We start from the raw sequence: 23,569 nt of genomic DNA, 5'->3' as shown, positions 1-23,569 counted from the left end.
AATACCAATTCCAGTTCTGGTCGTTCAGTTATAGGAAGGGTATTATTAAGATGGAGAGGGTTCAGAAGAGATTTATCAGGATGTTGCTGGGCATGGAAGGTTTGAATTATAAAGAAAGGCTGGGTATGCTCGGAGTTTTCTTCACTGGAGTGTAAGAAATTGAAAGGCAACCTTATAGAGGTTTATAAAATCATGAGAGGTACAGAATGGGGGATTTCAAGACTAGGGGACACACTTTTAAGGTGAGAGGAGAGAGATTTAAAAAAAGGTATGAGGGACAAATATTTTACATAGAGGGTGACTTGCATGTGGAATGAACCTCCTGAGGAAGTGGTGGATGTGGTGGATGTGGGTATAATTACAACATTTACAAGACATTTGGATGGATACATGAATAGGAAAGGTTTGGATGGATAAGGGCCAGGTACAGGCAGGTGGGACTAGTTTATTTGGGATTATGTTCGGCATGGACTGGTTGGACCAAGGGGTCTGCTTCTCTGCTGTGTGACTCTCTGTGACTCAGCCAGGATTGATAGAAAGTTGCAAGGTTCCATTCCTCACCAATAAAGCATCGAACTCTTTGCCCAGAAATTTCCATCTACTGTGTCAGTCGAAGTTTGCGAGATTGATTTTGATGGGTTCTGTGACATTAGTGAATACACTTCAACGCTACGTCTTTGACAGTAAAGTGTTGAGGAGGGTCCTGAGGTTGTGGAAGTTGTAGTGCATAACACAACATCTGGTGTTCCTGAGGGAAGGATGATATGGGACACAACCTGTTTTCCATCCACCCCGGCCAATCCCATCAGCCCAAAGTTCATTTGTGTGCCCTGTGGAGCAGTAAGTGGCTGGAGACAAGACATTTGCCCTTTATTTGGATCTAGGTGGTCAGTGGCTCTGTGGTCTCAGCAGTGCCACCAGTCATGGTGGACACTGCTGGTACTGCAGGCACTCCTTTCAGTTTAGGTGCAAGAGCTGACAGGAGCTTATATGTCCAGAGTTTCCCAACAAGGAGAGCAGGGGAGGCTGGCGGGTTGGGGGAAGAGGTGGGTGCCTGTTGTTTTGATGGGCCACTTGAGCAGGCAGCATTCGGAGAGTGAGGGGGGGGGGGGGGGGGGAGTAACAGATTTTGGTGTAGAGAGTGGTGGGGGAGGGCAGTGGGGGAGGTGGAAGAATCCGATCCGGAAAGGGCGCTCGCGAGGGAGGTGCAATCCACCATCACCCCCGCCTCACCCTACTTTGCCATTTGAGGTTCAGCCATGGGAACCTGCTGGGCTCTCCCCACTGTTTGAAAATGTCTCACTGGGGCCTCAAAGTGAGGCAGGGAAGGTGGGTGATGGCATGTAATTGGCCTTTAATCAGCCATTTAAGGATATCAAATTGGGTGAGAGCAGTGGGGCTTACCTGCCCCCACCCCCCCTCGCCCCCCGGCCTCCTTGCAAACAGTAGACAGGAGTAAATGGTGGAAATACCAACCAGGGAAGGTCATAGGTTTCCCACCTACCAACCTGCCAGCAGAGGACCTGAGAATTGTGTCCATGACATTGCTTCCCCATGCCTTCCTGGCCTCACCAAACCACAGACCTGTGACATCATCCAGCCCTACAGCGAGAAACAGAGTTAACAACGCACATCCAATATGCCTCTTCTTTGGAACCTGAGACCTTCTGGAGTTCTGAGCTCTGAGGAAGACTCATACCGGACTCAAAACGTTAGTTCTGTTTCTCACTCCACAGACACTGCCAGACCAGCTGAGTTTCCCCAACATTCTCTGTGTTTGTTTTAGATTTCTAGCATCTGCAGTATTTTGCTTTTATTAGGCCTACAAAGACTTTAAATAGGTGAAAGTGAGGATTGCAGATGCTGGAGATCAGAGTCAAGATTAGAGTGGTGCTGGAAAAGCACAGCAGGTCAGGCAGCATCCGAGCAGCAGGAAAATCAACGTTTCGGGCAAAAGCCCTTCATCAAGAATGAGGCTGGGAGCCTCCGGGGTGGAGAGATAAATGGGAGGGGGGTGAGGCCTGGGGAGAAAGTAGCTTTAAATATCTGAATTTTATTGTAAACTCCTGACTCCCTGTGTTCACTTCAGAATAAAGGTCAAAGGTCTGTCAAAAATTCCTTGCCACGATCAGGAAATGCCGGAGGTGTGAAAGTAAGCTGGAAACCAGCACATTACCTGATGCACCTCTGACTCCTTGACCTTACTGAAACATTTAAGATCCTGAGGAGGTTGGATAGGGTGGCAACCGAAAAGATGTGGGAGAATAAAACTAGGGGACTTAGCTTTAGAATAAGAGTTCTCCTTTTTAAGATAGACTTGAGGAGAATTCCTTTCTGTCTGAGGATCATTAGTCTGTGGAATTCACTTCTCCAGAAAGTAGTGGAGATTGATACATTGAATATATTCAAGGTTGAGTTAGATGGATCTTTGATAGATAAAGGAATCAAGGGTCATGGGGACAGACAGGAAAGTGGGACTGAGACCTCAATCATAGAGTCAGAGAAATGTACAGCATGGAAACAGACCATTTGGTCCAACCTGTCCATGCCGACACGCTATTCCAACCCAATCTAGTCCCACCTGCCAGCACCCGGCCCATATCCCTCCAAACCCTTCCTATTCATGTAGCCATCCAAATGTCTCTTAAATGTTGCAATTGTACCAGCCTCCACCACTTCCTCTGGCAGCTCATTCCACACACGTATCACCCTCTGCATGAAAAAGTTGCCCCTTAGGTCTCTTTCATATCCTTCCCCTCTCACCCTAAACCTATGTCCTCTAATTCTGGACTCCTCCACCCCAGGGAAAAGACTGTCTATTTATCCTGTCCATGCCCCTCATGATTTTATAAACCTCTATAAGGTCACTCCTCAGCCTCCGAGGCTCCAGAGAAAACAGCCCCAGCCTGTTCAACCTCTTCCTGTAGCTCAAATCCTCCAACCCTGGCAACATCCTTGTAAATCCTTTCTGAACCATTTCACGTTTTACAACATCTGTCTGATAGGAGGGAGTATCAGCCATCACTCACTGAATGGGATAACAGGCCTGAAGGGCTCAATGGCCTAAACCAGCTCCTGTGTCTTACGTTCTAGTCCCAGTCTCATCTCAACCCATTGTTGAATTTTCATCCCATGCACGTTTTGAAAAAAAAGTTGTATTTCAGCTCCCACAACTTTTCTTCCAGGCTTCGTCTCGTATTTGGGTTTATTTTGATGTTGCCTATAACTTACCGCTAACTAATTTCTATCTTCCTCCATTTCTCGGGTCCCTCTATTTTTGTAGCTAATTACATTGCGGAAGGTGTCGATGCGATTCTATTATTGTAACAGCAAAGGCAACGAGAAAAACCCTGGCTTGAAACCTGCAAACAGGAAGTGTGACCTTTCTTTCATTGAACACAGGAACAGGAGTAGCCATTCAGTCCATCAAGCCTGTTCCTCCATTTAATGAGGTTATGCCTGATCTTGGGCTAACTCCATCTACTTGCCTTTGCCCCCTATCTCTTAAGACCTTTGCTTAACAAAAATTTATTTATCGTAGATTTAAAATGAACAACTGATCTAGCATCCACTGCTGTTTGTGGAATAGAGTTCCAAACTCCACTCTGCTTTGTGTGTAGAACTGACTCCTAACGTCGCTCTGAAAACTCCAACCAGCGGGAATAGTTTATTGTTATCTACAGCATCTTTTCCTGTTAATATCTTGAAGACTTCAATCAAATCACCCCTTAGCCTTCTGAATTCTAGAGAGAACAGACCTAATTTTTGTAATCTCTCCTCATAACCTAACCCCTGAAGTCCAGGTACCATTCTTGTAAACCTGTGCTGTACTCCCTCCAAGGCCAATAAATCCTTCCGAAGGTTTGGTGCACTGGTCTGCTTACTGTACTCCATGTGGGGTCTAACCACACCATTGGACCCAGTGTTCTGATCATAACTCCAGTGAGAAAACTTAATGGTTCAGTTCTAATGGTCAACCCTGTATTTTACTCCACACAACAGCCTCTGGAGCTGCACCATAATGGTAGTGATTGGAACCAGGTGGATCTCATTGACAATGAGATCCCTGATTGGGGTTGTTAATCTGGGCCAATCGGAGTTCTGGCTGACAGATATAAATAGGAATGTGGAGTGCATTATTTCCCCCTCCAACTCTATTTTGATTTAGTCCCTACCCTCCCCTTCACTGTTTTGATCACAAGCACTGCCCTTTGATGTGAAGGGCACTGCTTGTCACTGGCCACTCGGGTATTTTCCTATCTTCCTGGTGTTGGAAATTTGAATAAAGATTCGTGCACCTTGTGTCTCTCACTGTGTCTCACACCTGCACACACAGAACATGGGTGCTGGGGAAAAAATAAGCACTCCCGCGGTTAGGCGGTAGTGTGGGGGTTTAAAAAATAAATAAATAAATAGGGAATCGTGCCCCTTACCGGGCTTTGCTTGTTACTGGTTCTCTGGCCATAGGTGTGTTTTCCCTCATTAAAAAATATAAAGATTCCATCAGAGTCTCCTCACTTCAGGAAGTGACTCTGAGCTCTGCTGGCCACACCCAACATACTGCGCACATGTACATAAAGGGTCTTGGGATACTGGCCTCTGTGCAGTTTTTGTGGGAACATTCTGTAATGATGGAAAAAGAGAGCACGCATTCACCTATTGCCGGTGGCCCCCACTGTACAGCACTAGCTAGTGCACCACGAGCAAGCTGCGATGTGCCCAGGACACCCATGGCTTGCACTCTACACACTCAAAGGAGGGGTTGAGGTTTGGAACTCTTCTTCACAAACAGTAGTGGAAGCTGGATCCGTTGTTAATTTTAAATCTGAGACGGATGTATTGTTGGTAGAGTGAAGGTTCGGGCCACAAGCAGGGATATGGAGTTAGGACACAGACCAGCCATTATGTTACTGAATGGTGGAGCAGGCTCGAGGGGCCAAATGGCCTACTCTGTTCCAATGTTCTCAGCAACCATTAAGGACTATTGCGTGGGATGATTTTCTTGTGACAGCAGTCTACAGTTTGCTCTACGATTACACTGCCTAGCATTGCTTTTTGAAGAATTAAATTGCCTCATTATCCACAAAACCTTATGTCCCACTGGGGGCAATTTCAACTCTGTGCGATAGTGTGTGATGATAAATAAGCATCTCTCTCTTTTGAAGTTGGTAGAGTTGACAATTGAGAGAGATGTGAAATGGGGTGATCACTTGGTATTGCTTGTTTCAATTCTCCGTATCTGCGTGCCCTCCACTATCACACTGTACTTTGTAATTATAACGTGATAATGTAAATATACCCAGTGAATAACCACAATAAAACAGCAGACTCCTACTGTAATTACGTCTGCAATAATATAGATTGAACAAAATGCAAATGACAAGGTTACCTGGCATGTGTTTTTAGAAAGTGATTGCTGAATTTTCAAAGGGCTTGCTGTTTCGTGCAGCTGCTCCTGAGGTGAGCATTTGCTCCGTTTTCTCCGTCTGTGCTTCCTCTCAGACTCCTCAGGAATATCTTCGCCCTCGCTGCTCTCAATGTTCCCAAATCCTCGCACCTGCGTGTTGTAGTTTATGTCGAGTTGCCCGGCACAGTAAGCGCCAGCTGGCATGGCTCCGTCATGGCTTGACTTTCTTTCAGCTGCCGTGACCCGGTCATCTGAGCTGCGTATCGATACCTGCACTGAGCCGGCGGAGGAGGTTTCCGAGTCCGAGTACATGGTTTCCGTGTTGGTGTATCGGCCGGAGGACGGTGAGGTGACTGAATGGCGCTTTCCATTGGCGCCCAGCCAGTCGTTGTCATGCTGTGAGTCGGTGAAGTAGGTCTCATCTGACAGTTTCCCAGAACGCTGCCTCAATTCACCGAGAGCTGGGCTCCAGCCAATATCATCATCATTGTCATCGTCCATCCCCATCTCGTCATAGGCGGACACAACGTCTGCCTCATTCTCCAGGGCAATGAACACTCTGCTCTTTGGCTTGGCTAGCAAGCGAGGGCGGATGGCTGGTGTGCTCTGCATTGCCATCCAGTTGCCATCAGGGCTGTGCAACATGGCCATAGCTGAGGAACCTGCAAAGCAAGTAGAATCACAGCACTCCTACTGGGCTGAAAAAGGCCATTTGGCCCATAGAGTTGGCACCAACCCTCTGAACAACATTCCTGTAACCCCATGGCTGGTCGAGCTAACCTGCACATTCTTGGACATTATGGGGCAATTTAACACAGCCAATCCACCCAAGCACAACCCACTGAAGTAGATTATTGCAAAGTGAAAGCACAATCAACAGCTTATAATGGGTTGCGATGGACAGGAAAACACATTCAACAAGGGAGCTCAGTTACTTTTCCCTGGACGACTCAATGACAGGAGATCCCATGGTACAGTGGTTGTCACCCTGTAATTCCTTCCAATGCACCTGACAACAGTTAATGTGATTGGGAGGGTTTCCCAGTCAGCCACCCTGCAGAAGGCCATGGCAAACTACTGGCACTTTCGGGAATTATGGATCAACCCTCAGAAAAAAGGATGGTTGGATGGACAGACAGTCCGATGAGATTGAGGGACAAATAAGATTCAAAAAGACGTTTGGGAAGATGGAGCATAAAATGAGGAAATTATAGCTGGGCCCTAAAAGTTACTGCTTCCATCAGACTGTGTGGAACAGAGCACAACAGAGAGATAAAGCTGAGACTTCACCGTAGGTCATTCAAAACTGGGCAATGTAATCTAAAAGTGGCATAATCAATGGATAATTTTGGTCTAGCCCCACCCAGCTTTGCATTTGTACATTGGACCCTTAATTATAAAACCTTAAAGATTCCAGATTGATTTAATAAAGCAAACCTCTATTAGCCTGTTCTCCTGTGTGGAATCTTGGCAGCAAAAGTGTGGTGAATCAACAGGCAGTCAAATGGCAAATAGCATCCTGATTTTAAACCTCCAGCCAACGTTTCCTCTTCAGAGCAATGAAGTATTTGTTTGCAGATGTTAGGAGCCAAGATCTGAATTCGGTCAATTCGGAGGTATTTAGCAAAGGTATTTTGAGGATTTTGCTTGGGACCAGGCACTCCAATCTCAGGAGGCAATACCATATCCTTCCTGATTGTCTCCCACTCCAATATCCCCTGTCGTTCCCTCCTTTCTATGTATACCAGACTCTCCATTGCTCATCAACACTCTTACCTATATACCAGGGACACCAGTCATCTCTCTCTAATGAGAGAGCAGCCCCTATGGTCCTCTGGAACTATGATGACTTAACCTTTGATACTACAGCAAATAGGGGTCTGGAAGGCGCTGCTTGGGAGGGTAGTTGAGGCCCATACGCTCACAACCTTTAAACAGTACTTGAATTAGCACTTGAGGTTTCATGGGGAAGCACCGTGGCTCAGTAGTTAACACTGCTGCTCCACAGTGTCAGGAACCTGAGTTCAATTCCACCCTCAGCAACTGTCTGTGTGGAGTTTGCACATTCTCCCTGTGTAGGTTTCCTCCTGGTGCTCTGGTTTCCTCCCAGAGTCCAAAGATGTGCAGGTTCGGGTGGATCTGCCATGGGAAATTGCCTGTAGCATCCAGGGATGTGCAAGCGAGGTGGGTTAGCCATGGGAAATACAGGGATAGTGGGGTGGGCCTGGGTGAGGTGCTCTTCAGAGGGTCAGTATGGACTGAATGGGCCGATTGGCCTGCTTCTACACCGTAGGGATTCAAAAGAATAACAAGTGCTAGAAAGCAAGCCTAGTGTAGACCCCTCAGTTTTGTTCCCTACTCTACTTCCTTTGTCCCAGCTCAGTTGTAGTATGAGTTTTCTGCTTTCAAATCAACAAGATTAATCCATTGTTTATCCTCACTGTTTGCATTCAAAATTTTCTTTACTATTCTCATGTGCTGTGCATTTTTTTCTCTCTGGTTTGTAGCCCTGTCTGTGCAGAGGAACTGGGCATGAAGTTAAAGGTGAAGATGAACCTCACTAAGTTATTATCTCTTCATCGAGCCTATCTCGTGCCTTCTGAAAATGTATCTGAATTATGTCACATGGCTAATTCCTGAATGTCAATTTAGTAATGCTGAAATAAATTTAGGATGCAGCACGGTGGCTCAGTGGTTAGCACTGCTGCCTCACAACAGGAACCCAGTTTCGATTCCAGCTTCGGGTGACTTTCTGTGCGGAGTTTGCACATTCGCCCCGTATCAGCGTGGGTTTCCTCCGGGTGCTCCAGATTCCTCTCACAATCCAAAGATTTGCGGGCTAGGTGGATTGGCCATGGGAAATGCAGGGTAGCGGGGATCATGTGGGTCTGGATGGAATGCTCTTCAGAGGGTCAGTATGGACTCGATGGGCCGAATGGCTTGCTCACACACTGTAGGGATGCTATAATTCTTAGTGAACTCAGCAGGTATGAATTGTCCATCCATTGATTCTAAGATCCCAGTTAATGCTTACTGCTGGTTGGTTCCTGGCTCCTCAAATCTGAATAAGTAACTGCTGACAGTGTAAACCTGTGGTACTCTGGGTTAATGCTTTCCTTACAACTATCTCAAATTGAGACTGAAAACAAAGCAGTTAAAAGCAGTCACTGCACTGAAAATGAAAATTACCAAGGCCCTGTGAAGTTCTTGGGCTTTGTGAAGGTGTAGATCAGGAGAGCTCAAATAAATAAGTGTCCAGCTCTGATCGTCCTGTGATAGGAAGGATGTTGTTAAGTTGGAGAGGGTTCGGATGATGTTTACCAGGGTGTTGCCAGGAATGGAAGGTTTGGAGTTATAAGGAGAGGCTGGATAGGCTTGGAGTTTTTTCATTGGAACGTAGGAGGTAGAGGGGTGACTTTATAGAGGTTTATAAAGTCATAAGGGGCATAGATAAGGTGAACAGTAGGTGTCTTTTTGCTAAGGTGGGGGATTTCAAGACTAGGCAGTATATTTTTAAGGTGAGAGGAGTGAAATTTAAAAGACATGAGGAGAAATGTGTTTTTTACACAGAGAATGGTTCACGTGTGGAATGAACTTTCTGAGGAAGTGATGGATGTGAGTACAGTTACAATGTTTAGAAGACATTTAAATAAATACATGAATAGGAAATGTTTGGAGAGATATGGGCAGGCAGGTGGGACTAGCTTTGCTTGGGATGATGGTTGGCATGGACTAGTGGGACTGAAGGGTCTAGTTCTGTGCTGTATGACTCTATGACTCTACATGAGTAAAATACTGCAGATGCTGGAAATCTGAAAGGAACAGAAAATGCTGAAGAAACTCAGCAGGTCTGGCAGCATCTGCCGAGAGAGACAAAGAGTTAACATCTCAAATCCAATTTGACATCTTCAGAACAGATCTGAAGGTCAGTCATACTGGACCTGAAACGTTAACTTTATTTCTCTCTCCACAGATGCAGCCAGACCTGCTGAGTTTCTCCAGCATTCTGTGTGTCTGTAAGTGCCGGTGTTGACTGGGGTGGACAAAGTTAAAAATCACACAACTCCAGGTTACAGACCAATAGGTTTACTTTGGAAGCACTAGCTTTCAGAGCACTGCTCCTTCATCAGGTAACTAATGTTATGTTAGCTGTTAACTATGCTAACTATGTTAATCTGCTAACTATGTTAAGTTACCTGATGAAGAAGCAGTGCTCCGAAAGCTAATGCTTCCAAATAAACCTATTGGACCCTGACCTGTACGATTTTTAACTTTGTTTCTGGAGAGCTCACATGGTCTCACGTTGCATTGCTGGGGGGAACCTCAGTCCAACACAGGAATGGATATGAATTTGCTAAAAGGGTTCTCCCTAAATTAAAGCGGGAGATTGGAACAAGTCTCAAAGAAAATTCCACTCCCCAGCCCATATTGCCCTATCTGGTTTATAAACTTCCTGGTTCACCTGATACCTTACAAATTAAAAAAAATCAAGTTATCAGAACAGATTTCTTGCTTGGATTGCTTATGATTCTGCCTGAATCAGAAACCCCATATCTTTAATGTTAAATTGTTATATAAAGATTGAGGGTTTTTAAAAAACTCTTTAATAGTCTGTCATTCTTGAAAAAAATCATGTTCTTTTTTAACTTTTTCTGCACTCCAGTCAGCTGGCAAACTGTCCATGGAATGATCAATTATTAATGCCCACTTTAAGTGTTCCGAGATCTGGTATTCCACAGTCACCGTCCCCTGTTGGTTACATACCTGCATTATCCAGCAAATCCATGCTTTTCCAACTTGGCAGTGAATAGGATCTTAAGTCCAGATTTTCGGAGGGCTGGAATTGTCCAAGCTTCCCCATCACTCCGGAGACAGAGGATTTAGGGTTAGTTTCAGTTAGGTCTTTACTTAGATTTTCCTCGCTGGTCAGAGAGAATTCAGAGTGGGATCTCTAGGAAGAGAAAATTAATAGGGTTGCCTTTATGTCTGATCACATATGACACTCTTTGCACACCAATGATCAATTTTGCCAATTGAGAAACTGAGATGATAGAATGATGTCTGCACCACAGTCAACATTAATGCCAAAAAGTGCAGTCAGGAAGATGACATAAATCAATGATGCAGTGGCTATTACTGCAAAGAGAGAACTGTTAAAACTTTTCATCGTGTACCCATCAGGACAAGTGCAAGAATGCCATGTTTACAATAATCATGACAAATTTAAACTACAGGAGAAAAGGGCGCTCATTGATTAGCAAGTCAATTTGTTTGGTTCAGGCATTGTGATGGCAAAAGCATTGGCATCGTATAGGCTCCCCAAACTCCCAGAAAATTCAAAAACTTTCCCAGGCTTGAACATATTCCTTTTGGTTGCAGGGAGTAGGTCCCTACTTTGTTTCTGGCAAGCGTGATCGATAAATATGTGAAGATATACAGCTATATGTACATAAATCTAATAAAAAGACACATTTTGTCCAAGCATTTTGTCTTTCATTTATTATGGCAATTTGTAAGAAATGCCAATGGCAAGGGAAAAGGGCACTTTTAATGGAATGAAACTAAGTTAGCACAAGGGGACATAGCTTTAAACTGAGGGGTGATAGATATCGGACAGATGTCAAAAGTAATTTCTTTACTCAGAGAGTAGTAGGGGTATAGAACACCCTGCCTGTAACGGTTGTAGACTTGCCAACTTTAAGGGCATTTAAATGGTCATTGCATAAACATAGGGATGAAAACGGAATAGCGTAGGTTAGATGGGCTTCAGATTGGTTCCCAGGTCAGCACAACATCAAGGGCTGAAGGGCCTGTACTGCGCTGTAATGTTCTATGTAAAGTGTTGACTGGTTGGTAAGCAGACTCAAAGTGCAACTCTAGTCAAGACATGGGCATAGAGAATACACTAGCTGATGATGACTGCCAATTAACTGCCAAGCTTTGCTTATATTTGCACTGAGCAAGTTGACACTGATTGGTTAAGGCAATGCCCTGAGAAAAGGATCTGAGAATGGCTGACACTCGATCTGTTGAGTGGAAACTGTTCAATAACATAAACGCGTTTATATATATCATATTCCATAATTACCTTTAAGATATTTCATTTCATGGAGTTTTAAAAATAGTTCACAAGATGCAAGCTAGGCCAGCATTTATTGCTAATGCTAACTGCCCAGAGGACAACTGAGAGTCAATGATATTGCTATAGGTCTAGAGTCACATATAGGACAGAAACCTCCTTCCCTAAAGGATATTCATGAATCAAATGGGTCTTTTTCTCCCGACAGTCAACAATGGCTTTATAGTTCTTAATGTCAGATGTTTATTGAATTCAAATTTTACTATCAACTCCGTCAGGATTTGAATCTGGATCCCCAGAACATTACTTGAGAGTCTGGATTAAATGATGAAAGTCTTTATGAAAGGTTCCAACCTGAAATGCTGCCTCTCCTGCTCCTCTGGTGCTGCTTGACCTGCTGTGCTTTTTCCAGCTCCACTCCTTATCCACTCAATCTGGATTAAGATGTCTAGTGATGACAGCACTAGGCCCTTACCTTCCATTAAGATCGCACAGCTATTTCAACATAATATAAAGTAGCTCCTCACGGGGGAACGTTTTTTGGCTCAACAGGAGCAGGTCAGTGGGTGGACTGCAGGGAGCAGATTACCCTTTGCCCAACATATTCCTGAGGCGATAGGTTGGGCCCACTTAACCTCCACAAGGAGAACAATGACCTTCTTCTGTCCTGCCTTAGGAGATTCCCAAGATGCTCCTGCCCTCTCAGCTGACAAGTGACCCTGGGTGACCTGATCTTCTCAGTTGATTTACTACGCCCTTTATACCTATTCTGAGCCAGAAGCAGACAGACAATAGTTAAATAAATGCTACATAAAACAGTTGAGATTTAAATGAATGGGTATCGTGCTCTCCACACCCAGGAAAAGCAACCCTGACATTTTTCATTTTCTTTCAACTTGAAGCTTAATTATTTCTGCACCATTTGAGGCATACTAAATCTCTTGGTTTCATTCCTATGCTATGTCTTCCTCATATGAGATATATCTGCTATTACTCACCTGCTCAGACTCACGTCTGATCACCTCCATTAATTCCACTCCCCCGTCAAAGTTGGTGTTATCTCACATTGAAATACTGAATATGAAACGTTGACGTATATCAAAGACCCAATACTGAGCTCTGAAACACCCCAAAATCAATGCTTACCATCACCCTTGCCAGTCTCCTCTAACCCTGACACACTCTTTTCAAATCTTCAGGCAATTTATGCTGAATACTCATAGGTACAAGCTTAACTACAAGCCTCATGCGTTATGTTTTACAAAATGCCATTTTTGTTTTGGAAAGTGCACAATTTCTAATGGATTTGCCGTGGGTCTACTTGCACTGCCACTTCCTGAAGGAAACATAGGCTGGGCAGACAGAAATTCTCCTTTTCTAAAATCACACTGGCTGTTGATTACATGGTTGTAAAGTGTGGGTTCAGTTTCAGCACTGGCTGAGATGACCAGGAAGGGCTTTCCTTACTAACATGGTCACCCTCAGGTTTACAGCAAATAAACTATGATTGCCTGACTGTGAATTCATGGGATTATTATAACCGGTAGACACTTTGGAAAATAGTGCAACGTGGGATAACACCAACTTTGACTGCAAGATAAAGTCTTCAATAGCTCAGAGGAGTCTATGGCTGCTCCCTCCTTAGAGAGAAATGCAACGGTTTAATAGCAACGGTTCTTCTTCTCTAATAAGAGATGAGTCCCCTATGGTCCTCTGAGACTATGGTGACTTTACCTTTTACCTTATATTATTAACCAAATAGTCCTCAAATTTACCACTATATTGAGCAATTCCATGATTTTACTCCGAGTTAATGTAAGAATAAACTTTTTTGAATTGCCTGTGTCTGTCGTCTCACTCTCCACGAACATGATCAAAATACTGGCCCAGTTCCAATCTCCTGGTCCCCTCCAAGTTTCCATCTCTGTGATGGTCAGTCCCTAACAGGGCTCTTCCCTCAGTGTCTTTGTATAATTCTATGTTTCTCTGAGGCTTATTTGTTTTAAGTCCCTTTGACTTAATTTTCCCAGAATCCCCGATGCATCGAACATTTGAATTTCATCCTTTATCGAAATTCTTTTTGAAGAGGGGATATATTGTCTGCGTCTTCTCTTAAATACACTGAGGAAGGAATCATTCAGACTATCGATTATTTCATGCACATTCTCTATTTAAAGATAATTTGTGCCTTTTAATCTGCTCATCTCTGCTCTGATGCCACTCTGGTTATTGTGGGTTGGAAAAACAATTTTTACTTTAATGCTTTGACTCTGTAACCTTGCTATTTTCTGGTTCCTCTTTACCCTCTTTTTTTATCCTCTTTATTCAGTCATGTGAACTCTTTCCTGCTTTGTAGAGGCCACTTTTTCTCTTTTCTTTTTCATATATTTTAGGGGCACACCGGCAGCTTGGTAATCTTTGAAATGCATTGTGAAATGTTTCTTCATATTGCTATTGAACAATCAATCTTTGCAACGTCCCTTCCAGGTCAAGTCCTCACAGTAATATTATTCTTCAATAACTTGTTCATAAAATCAGAAAAAAAGGAATGTCTTGCTTAATATCAATGTAGCTGTTTTGAGACTAAGTTCTGAGATATGACTAATTAGTCATCAGTCTTAGTCTCAGTCTCCCATTGTCCCTTGACGTCACTGATGTCAATCATGAAGTTACTGGACAGACACAGATAGAGAGAGAAAGACAGAGAGAGAAAGAGAGGGAGAGAGACAGACAGACACACAGACAGATGGATACAGATACACACACACACACACACACCCCTGTATGGGAGCTTGCTGTGCACAAATTAGATGCATGGATTACGCCACTTTAAAAAATGATTGCTTTTAAATTTAGTTGGATCATTACGGGCTTGTGAAAGTTGCTAGATGAATGCAAGTCTGGTGTTTCTGGGCTTCGGAATTTGGAAAATGAATCAGAAAGAGTGTCTGGATTACTCCCATCATTGTGACTGAACCTGATATAGTCAGGTATTCCATCAACACTGGCAATGTTTCATCAATCCAAACAGCAACATTCTCTTTAAATACAGCAGAAGTTTACACCATGCAAGTGGGTTGAAAAATGTGGAGCACTGAGACAGCGCCATTGTAATCAGTTCCTTCTGAAACCAAACAGTGTATCGTGATGTATTAAGAGCAGCTGGAAAAGGAGGGGGCACTACAATCAATCTAAGGATCCAACCGAGTGACAAATGATCATCTGAAAAACACACTGCAATGATTTCTCACCCATCTGTAGTGAGGCGCATCACTCAGTGCCTATCACTGGGCAATGTCAGGTCATTAATTTGAAATTGTTGGTGCATTCGGGACATGTTGGTGCCACTGCGTGGGATGGGGAAAGTAAATCAACAGTTAAATCAATTGTGACATCTTGGAAACACAGCCAAAACACACTCAGGTTTCTTCGCAATGCTGTATTTGGTTCAGAGTGAACAGTAATGTGAAATTTGCAGGTATATTGCACTAAGCTTATAGCAACTCTGCCTAACAGTTCCATACTGGTATTTATACTCCTCTTGAACCTCCCCTCCTCCAATGCCTCAGGTAACATGTCCTCCCCATCAAGTACATGTCTTCCTTCCCCTTAAATGCAATGCTGCTCTCTGCCTAAACTAATCTGTGTGCTAGTGACTGGATCCCTGGAGGTAACCAGGTTTCTCCAGAATTTCCCATCAGATTGATTAGCGATTATCTTGAAACTTGCTGAAAAGAGCTATAATGTCTCAGCTTTCACCTTGCTGTCATCGGGAGAGGCTGCAGCTTCTGTTCAGTAGTACAAAGGCCCTGTACTAGCAGGTGACAGACAGTGACTCTCTTGTAAAGGTTGTCATTGTCTTACCAGACCATAGGGCTATGCTCTCATCAGAGAGAAATACGACCAGTAGTGGTTTAACCTGAGGGTCATCGTGCCTTGGGTGAGGGGAAAGGTTGAGGAGGACAGTCTTTCATGGTCACCTCAGCTAGTACATGAATTGAACCCACATTAGTGGCATCACTCTATGTCACAAGCCAGCCGTCCAGTCAACTGAGCTCAGGTGCACAATTTGTCAAGACGAGTACCATTTTTAGAATTTGTTGGTTACTTCAGTAAACATCTTTTTGAATGAGATCAGAGAGTTCTTCTGGAACAGTGATTAAATCCAGCTTTTTTGTCAGAAAGCAAGTGACTGCAGACCCCTTTGGTGTTAATGGAAAGATGTTTATATTATAGTGCAACAAATAGAGTAAACATGTTAAGGCAATAGCATTAAGGCAATTATAAAAATGACAGTGACTCCCGATGTGATTTGAACACATAACCTTCTGGTCTGGAATAGGTGCACCATCATTGCACCACAGGCTCATCAAGGATGGTTGATCTACTTGTGGTCTCAGCTCCATTTTCCTATCTGCCATCCTTCTAACTCCTGACTCCCTTCAAAAATCTAACCAACGCAGCCTTGAATAGATTTCAAGACCCACCTTCACTGCCAATTAGGGGAAGACGATTCCTCACTCCAACAATCCCCCAAGAGAAAAAAAATCATTAAATGATCTTATCTCTTTACTGTATAATAGATTTATCTCAAATGATGTACATTTAGTGGAATAAACTGTCAATTTGGAAAACTCCATGCTATGTTATAATTGGACATAATTAATGTTCAAATTGTCTAAACTTTCAATCATAGAGAAAGACATTAATGAGATACATTTGTTCTTATGCAGAAGCTTCCTTCTGTAATGAAAGCATTAACATAGAAACTACCAATTCACTATTGTATAGATTAATTGGGACAGAATAGATTACAGTTTACATTAATGAATTCTGCCAAGAATTGATGCACCATTTCAATGACACATGAGATTATCTAAAATATACAGGATGACCAATTTAGGAAAGCATGTTAAGCTTAATTTTATAATTTAGAGTTTAGTCTATACATGCAAAACATTAACATAAATCAAATGTGTTTTTGTGATGCTCACAGGAACCAGATGGCTAAGAACAGAGGAACTACATTGCTCTAATCAGATAAAGGAAATGAAAACATTATTAACCACTTCTCGAACATTATGAAAAATGACAAACGCATTTAATATTATTTTGAGGTGATAGGCTGAAACAGATAATTGGCTTTTTATTACAGTTGCAAAACAATCAAAGAGTTATCAACCAGGAGCTATCAGAATCTTTTCCAGAGAACAACAATCAAATCAACAGTAATTCTGGAGAAAACATGCCATATGTTTTTTTTTAATTCATGTGTGGGATGTGGGCATCCCTGGCTGGGCCAAAATTCATTACTGAAAATGTGTTGCTGGGAAAGCGCAGGTCAGGCAGCATCCAGGGAACAGGAGAATCGACGTTTCGGGCATAAGCCCTTCCGAAACGTCGATTCTCCTGTTCCCTGGATGCTGCCTGACCTGCTGCGCTTTTCCAGCAACACATTTTCAGCTCTGATCTCCAGCATCTGCAGACCTCACTTTCTCCTCAAAATTCATTGCTCACCAGGCAGTTAAGAGTCATCTACATTGTTGTGGATTTGGAGTCACATAAAGGCCAGACCAGGTAAGGATGGCAGACTTGTTTCCCTGAAGAACATTAGTGAACCAGGTAGGTTTTTTCCTGACAATCAACAATGGTTTCATGATCATCATTAGACTGTGAATTCCAAATTCTTTATTGAATTCAAATTCCACCATCTGCCGTGGCAGGATTTGAACCCAGGTCTCCAAAACATTAGTTGTTTCCTCCAGATTATTAGTCTAGTGATAATACGACCAGGCCATCACCTGCCCTATGATTCCACCTGATGGGCAAGTCAGATTCAAGAACGAAATGTGGCTTGATAGATAATCTTTTTTGCTTTAGTTAGTTAACGTGGTAGTTAGTCACTGGGACACATTCACATGAGGTTGCAGATTTTCTTCAAGAGATCAGAAGTTTACTACACAAAAGTCATAAAATAAAACAAACCAAGCCAACTAAATATGTACAACAGTTAGAATAATCAACAAACACAGTAAAACAAAGTTTTAATCCATTTCCTGACACTATCCATTGCAGAGGTTCAGGTCCAGAGAATTTACAACTCTTTAGGGTTAGAGTTAACGGACTCCTGATTTTTTGCTTACAATGCACTGTCGAGACAATTCCATGAGTCCTTTCACAATTTGCTGACGTCAACTTCTCACAAATCCGAGAGCCTAAACATTCTCTGTTCTAATGATGTTCTAACCAAACTCTCCCAATTTGGAAGTTTACAAACTGAACCTTTCTGCAAAAGTAAACTGGTTCCTGAACTGCCCTGTTCACTTCTTCCAGGGGAGATTTAACATTTTTTCTAAACTCAACACTCGGGTTTTCTGAACTGAATTAAAAAGAACATACTCAAACCTAGAGTCTTTTGAAAATAAAGCTATTGCCTTTATATATTTACTCTATTTGTTGCAATACAATATAAACATTTTTCCTTTAACACCAAAGGGGTCCGCAGTCACCTGCTTTCTGACAAAAATGCTGGATTTAATCACTGTTCCAGAAGAGCTCTTTGACCTCATTAAAAAAAACCTTTTACATAAGTAACTAAAAATTCCCAAAAATAGTACTCATCTCGACAGATTGTGCACCTTTCATCACAGACGATATAACATTATCAGTAAATTTTCTATGCAAACTCAGCAAAATATTAAAATAACATCATGAATTCACCAGTAGTGACTTTTGGCGTATTGCATTCTGGGTTTGAGAAGAGAATATTGTTGAAGCTGATTTGGAAGTGACTCTCTGAGACATTTTAATGGGCAACACACTGGGGTGCCTCATAATACTCCGATCGCACTCAGAGGCTGCCATCAAATGTAAGAACTATGAGCAGGAGGAGGCCATTCAGCCCCTTGAGCCTGCTTCACCATTCACTATATTCATGGCTGATCTCATCTCAGACCGAACTCCACCCTCCTGCCTATGACCCTTTATCCCATTACTAATTAAAAATCTATCTCCTCTTCAAATCATAGTAGTTACCCCCTGTACCCATGAGTGGTATGTTCCAAGACCTATCGTGGATGCCTGAAACCGCGGATACGAGTGAACCTACGTGTAAGTCATTTTAACAACAACACTGCGATAACGCGGCAATGAATGCAGACAGCGGGGACGCTAAAGGTTAACTGGATGTGAGTAAAGCTGGCCAGCATGGGTACAGAGGATAAAGAGAGATGAGTAAGGTACTGAGCACGATGAGGTAGGAAGATTTCATCATGTTACTCAGAATGGTGTGCAATTTAAAAATATAAATTCTTTATTTCTGGAATTTAATATTTTTGGTCTGCGATAAACAGCGGATAAGGAAACCATGGAAACCGAATCCATGGATGTGTGGGGGTCTACTGTATTCAGTTTTTCAGTGCTCAGTGCAGTCTGGGGAGTGAATTCTCAGGATGTATCGCTGGCTGGTTCCAGTGCTGGCGGTGACAACGCAGTGGCAGGAAGTCACCATGACAACACTGCCCACGGTGACAGTCTCCAATGGTGGTATGCCTGGTGCAGGAGGTGGGGAAGGTGGACTGGCCTAGCAGTGAAAGATGGCGGCTGAGGATCAGTAACTTTGACGTTAAGTTGGTCTGGGGGGAGGGGGGGGAAGGAGGTGGTGGTTCCAAGCCAGCTCAGAGCCTGTATGTAGAAGGACTTTTCTTTAAACTATTTCTTTTCATTTTCCCTCATGCTTAAACTATTAAAATGGTGCTGGATTATGGCAACAAATGAAAGCTTTTCACTGTCTTTTATTGTATTTCACTGTAAAATACATGTGGTAATAATCATTTATTCATTTATTTATTTGTTTTCAAATCTGCTACTTCTTATCCTCAAACCACAACATCTCATTTTGGTTTGCTCTACATATGGAAACATCCTCTGTATATCTACTTTGTCAGTTCCCTTTAGCTTCTCATGTACATCAATTAGAAATCTCTCGTTCTTCTTAACACTACTGAGTATAAGCCTCAACTACTCAAACTCTCCTTGTAAGACAAGCCTTTCATCTCTGGAATTAATCCAGTGAATGCTTACAAACTGTCTCCAATGCAATTACATTCTTCAAGGCACATACTATTTTAATGCAGGACTGAGTAGAGAAGCAGTAAATGGTTTACACACCAAGGCCAGGAAATGCATTCAAGGAGGGTGGAAGTGGAGAAAGGAACTTTTTTGAATCATCTGTGCCTTTTGCTTTTTCATGTGTAGCCACCAGGAGGAGCAGAAGAGCCTCTTCAGGGCCCATAAGAAATGTTCTTCCCTCAGAAGTATTTGGCTCCCTTAGTCCTCTGGTCATACTGGGGAATATTTGTTCAGTCCCCATTGCAGCCTCCCGATAGTTAACATTGCAGTTCCTGGCCCTCAGTCAGCAGTAGTCATCAGTGAACATCCTCATTTTTGACCAGATGTAAGACAGCTATCACGTTTAAAGTGGGTGAAAACGGTTGGACTCAGAACACCATCCTGATGAACCCCACATCCGGGCGCTTAGATGATTGTTTCCAATAAACAACAGCTGTCTTCCTTTATGCTAGAAATGATTAGAACAGATTCCCTACAGTGTGGAAACAGGCCCTTCGGCCCAACCAATCCACACCGACCCTCCGAAGAGTAACCCACCCAGACCCATTTCCCTCTGACTAATGTATCTAACACTATGGGACAATTTAGCATGGCCAATTCACCTGACCTGCACATCTTTGGATTCTGGGATGAAACCAGAGCACCCGGAGGAAACCCACACAGACACGGGGAGAATATGCAAACTCCACACAGTCACCCAAGATTGGAATCGAACCCAGGTCCCTGGCGCTGTGAGGCAGCAGTGCGAACCACTGAGCCACCGTGCCACCCCATATTCTCCAAGAAGCTGAGAGTTTCCCCCGATTCCATCTTACTAGCACTCCTGAAGTCACACTCAATCAAAAGCAACTTGACATCAAAGTCACTCATTTTCACTGCCTGATTGTTTGATTGATTTACTGTTGTCACATGCACTGAGGCAGAGTGAAAACTGTTGTTTTGTGTACTATACAGGCAGATCGAATCATACAAAATGCATCAGGGTAGCAGAACTGAGTGGAGAATACAGTGTTACGGACGCAGAAAAAGTGCAGAGAGAGATATCGACATTAATATGTGAGAAGTCTGATAACAGCAGGGAAGAAGTTGTTCTTGAATCAGTTCGTACACATATTTAAACTTTTGTATCTTCTGCCTGATGGAAGAGAGTATAATCAGGGTGGGAGGGCTCTTTGATTGTGTTGGTTACTTTCCCGAGGCAGTGGGAAGTATAGATGGAGTCAGTGGATGGAAGGTTGGTTTGTGTGATGGACCGGGGGGGCTGTGTTCATGACTGTCTGCCGTTTCCTGCGGTCTTGTGAAGATCAGTTGCTATACCATACTGTGATGCTTCCAGATAGGATGGTGCATCTATAAACATTGGTAAGAGTCCTTGTGGGTGGGCATAGTGAGTTTCCTTAGCCTGCTGAGGAGGTAGGGGCATTGTTGTGCTTTCTTGACCGTCGGGTCCACCTGGGTGGACCGGGACAGATTTCCAGCATTTGTGATGAACCTTTCACTTTGGGGGAAAAAAAATCCCAGTATTTTCTTTTGTGAAGATCTCATTAAATCTATAGTGAAACAATCAAGAAATGAGGTAAGTTAGAAACCAGGGGAGTTAATTGGACATCTTGGCTATGAATTCAGTGAAATTCAATTCTTGGAGCAGTTGCTACTAGAATGAAAGCTAAGAAAAAAAAATCCAATAAAAACTAATTGGGGTGATGTTGAGTTTCAATCTGTTCAGTTGCAGAACACAGAACTCACAGGTCGAGAAGCAAGGAAAACTCTCAATTAGAAAACCAGAATTCTGGAAGTTCTTGGGGAAAGAATGCTTGAGTGAGTAAAAGAAAAAGACTGAATCCTAAAATTGGTATGAGATGTTCAAGTGTGCTCAAATAAAAAAGACTCAATATTGAGTTCAACAATTTTAGATCACAACTTCTTCCAACTTGTCTTTCTTGTCCTTTATCCCTTCATGACACAGATATAAAAATATTGAAAAAGGGGCGATAATGGCTGATATGCTGATGGTCAAACATCATCCAATTGGGTAATGAGTTATGCTCCTTTCCAGTTGGTGTAGGAAGGCACTGCGCCATGATGTGCATTAACATTCAATCATTCGGCAACATTCACATTCCCGGCTTAATGCATGATGTGGAGGGGCCGGTATTGGACTGGGATGGACAGAGCCAGAAGTCACACGACACCAGGTTATAGTCTGACAGGTTCATTGGGGAAATCATAAGCTTTTGGAATGCAGCCCCTTCATCAGGTGCAGGGGGAGAGATGAGCACAGAGACACAGAGTTTATAGGCAGAGAGATCTAGGGCAGAGAGATCAAAAGATCATACAGGTGACATGTGTGGAAAGTCTCTGCAGGTTTACTCATCATTTAATATTCTTGGTCACCCGCACAGACTGATTATCTGACACTCCATGTGCACCAGTTGTATGATCTTTTGATCTCTCTGCCCATAAACTCTGTGTCTGTGTGCTCATCTCTCCCACTTCACCTGATGAAGGAGCAGCGCTCCAAAAGCTGATTTCAAATAAACCTGTTGGACTATAATCTGCTGTCGTGCCATTTCTGACTTTAATGCATAAGTGACAGAGGGGTTATGGCTTTAAGGTGTGTGACCTTTGTCCGTTACAAAGAGGGGAAAAGGATAGCACAACCAGGGAGTGAGACGCTTTAACCCCCAGGTGGGCATTTCCCCATTAACCCAAAATGCCAGCTCCATTATACAGTTAACAAGCCAGCTTGAGTAAGTTTGGGTTTGCACTGAGTGCAGTATAACTCCAGCATTCCAAAGTATTTCTCAAGAAGCCAGGCTACCAGGCGTGAAACTGAACAAATATGTATCCTGCGTCTCTGAATAGCTGGCGGTCATGGTGCACTACAAACTCAGAGGATGTGGTAGGAACATTCAGGGCAAAAGGAATCCCATGGAATAGGATCATGGAATAACCCAGCACGGAAGGAGTTCCGTTACCACAGACTGTATTCGCAGGTAAGTAAGCAAAGTCTTATCACAGCATAGGTCTTATCAGACAAACATCAAAGCACAATTCGAGACAAAGTGGAAATGGCTTCATGAAATCAAAGAACAAACAAAATCGATAATTAGGCCATTCAGAAAACAAATTTGCTCATGATTAATACCTGTCCAACACAACAACTTACAAGGTAATAAAACAACATCTTTTCTAATAACCTTTCAGCTGCTGGGAGACAGGACATTGTGCATCAGTTAATCAGTGCACAGAGTAAGGAGCATGGATGAGCCTCTGATAAGATAGCCCAGTGGGCAGAACTAGGCCTCTGACAGCCCTGGTCCCCTGATGGAAGTGTAACTAAAACTCTTTGTGCATAGTACTTACAGACTTAGGCATCGGAGTGTATGGGGAGGATGTTGGTGCTGTCTGTGAAACTTGGAAATGAACATTTCAAAGCACTGCTTTGCTACTTCCTCCCAGCAGGTCAGCATTCTCATTCAGCCTTCTAAATAAATGGGCAGGGTGTGCTGACTTCGCAATGTCATGATGCAGTGACTCAACTAAGGAGGAACATGAGCTATGTGCCTGTGGCCATCCTTCAGTTTGGGGATTCACTGACATGGTGCTGGAGTTTAAACATAAAAGGGGAAGCTGAACATCCATAGCAGTGAATGGCATATGTGTACGGATGTTTCACGATGAGCCAGCGGATTCCCAGGTGACTAAGGACATGGGCACCACTGGTGGAGCGTCAGGGAGTGGTACCAACCTTTGTACCACATTACACCAAGTACCAGGTTTCAGAGTGAATCCTCCAGACTGGAGAGGAAACTGGAATGGGGAGGGAAGGATTCCATTCTCCAGGTCCACGTGAACGCCAATGAGAGAGGAAGACTGAAAAAGAAGTTCTGCTGTAGGTTCGGGCAGCTAGAGGGTAAAATAGAAAGCAAAACCAGGACAGTAATGATTTC

At 43.2% G+C, this 23,569-nt stretch overlaps 1 protein-coding gene across 4 annotated transcripts in view; it reads right to left on the bottom strand.

Annotated features, from left to right (window-relative positions):
• The window catches only part of LOC122564519 (rab effector MyRIP-like), a 380,608-nt gene that overhangs the window by 38,192 nt on the left and 318,847 nt on the right, over positions 1-23,569 (bottom strand). For all 4 annotated transcript variants that reach the window (XM_043719525.1, XM_043719523.1, XM_043719524.1 and 1 more), the window contains 2 exons: positions 10,172-10,358; positions 5,390-6,069 (listed from right to left, as the gene is read on the bottom strand). In XM_043719525.1, the coding sequence (XP_043575460.1) occupies positions 5,390-6,069; positions 10,172-10,358 (867 nt within the window). The remainder of the gene's footprint in view (positions 1-5,389; positions 6,070-10,171; positions 10,359-23,569) is intronic.

The sequence above is a fragment of the Chiloscyllium plagiosum genome, chromosome 29 (assembly GCF_004010195.1).
Source record: "Chiloscyllium plagiosum isolate BGI_BamShark_2017 chromosome 29, ASM401019v2, whole genome shotgun sequence".
NCBI lineage: Eukaryota > Metazoa > Chordata > Chondrichthyes > Orectolobiformes > Hemiscylliidae > Chiloscyllium > Chiloscyllium plagiosum.
The sequence above is the reverse complement of the archived record's forward strand: the minus strand, read 5'-3'. Positions and strand labels throughout refer to the sequence as shown.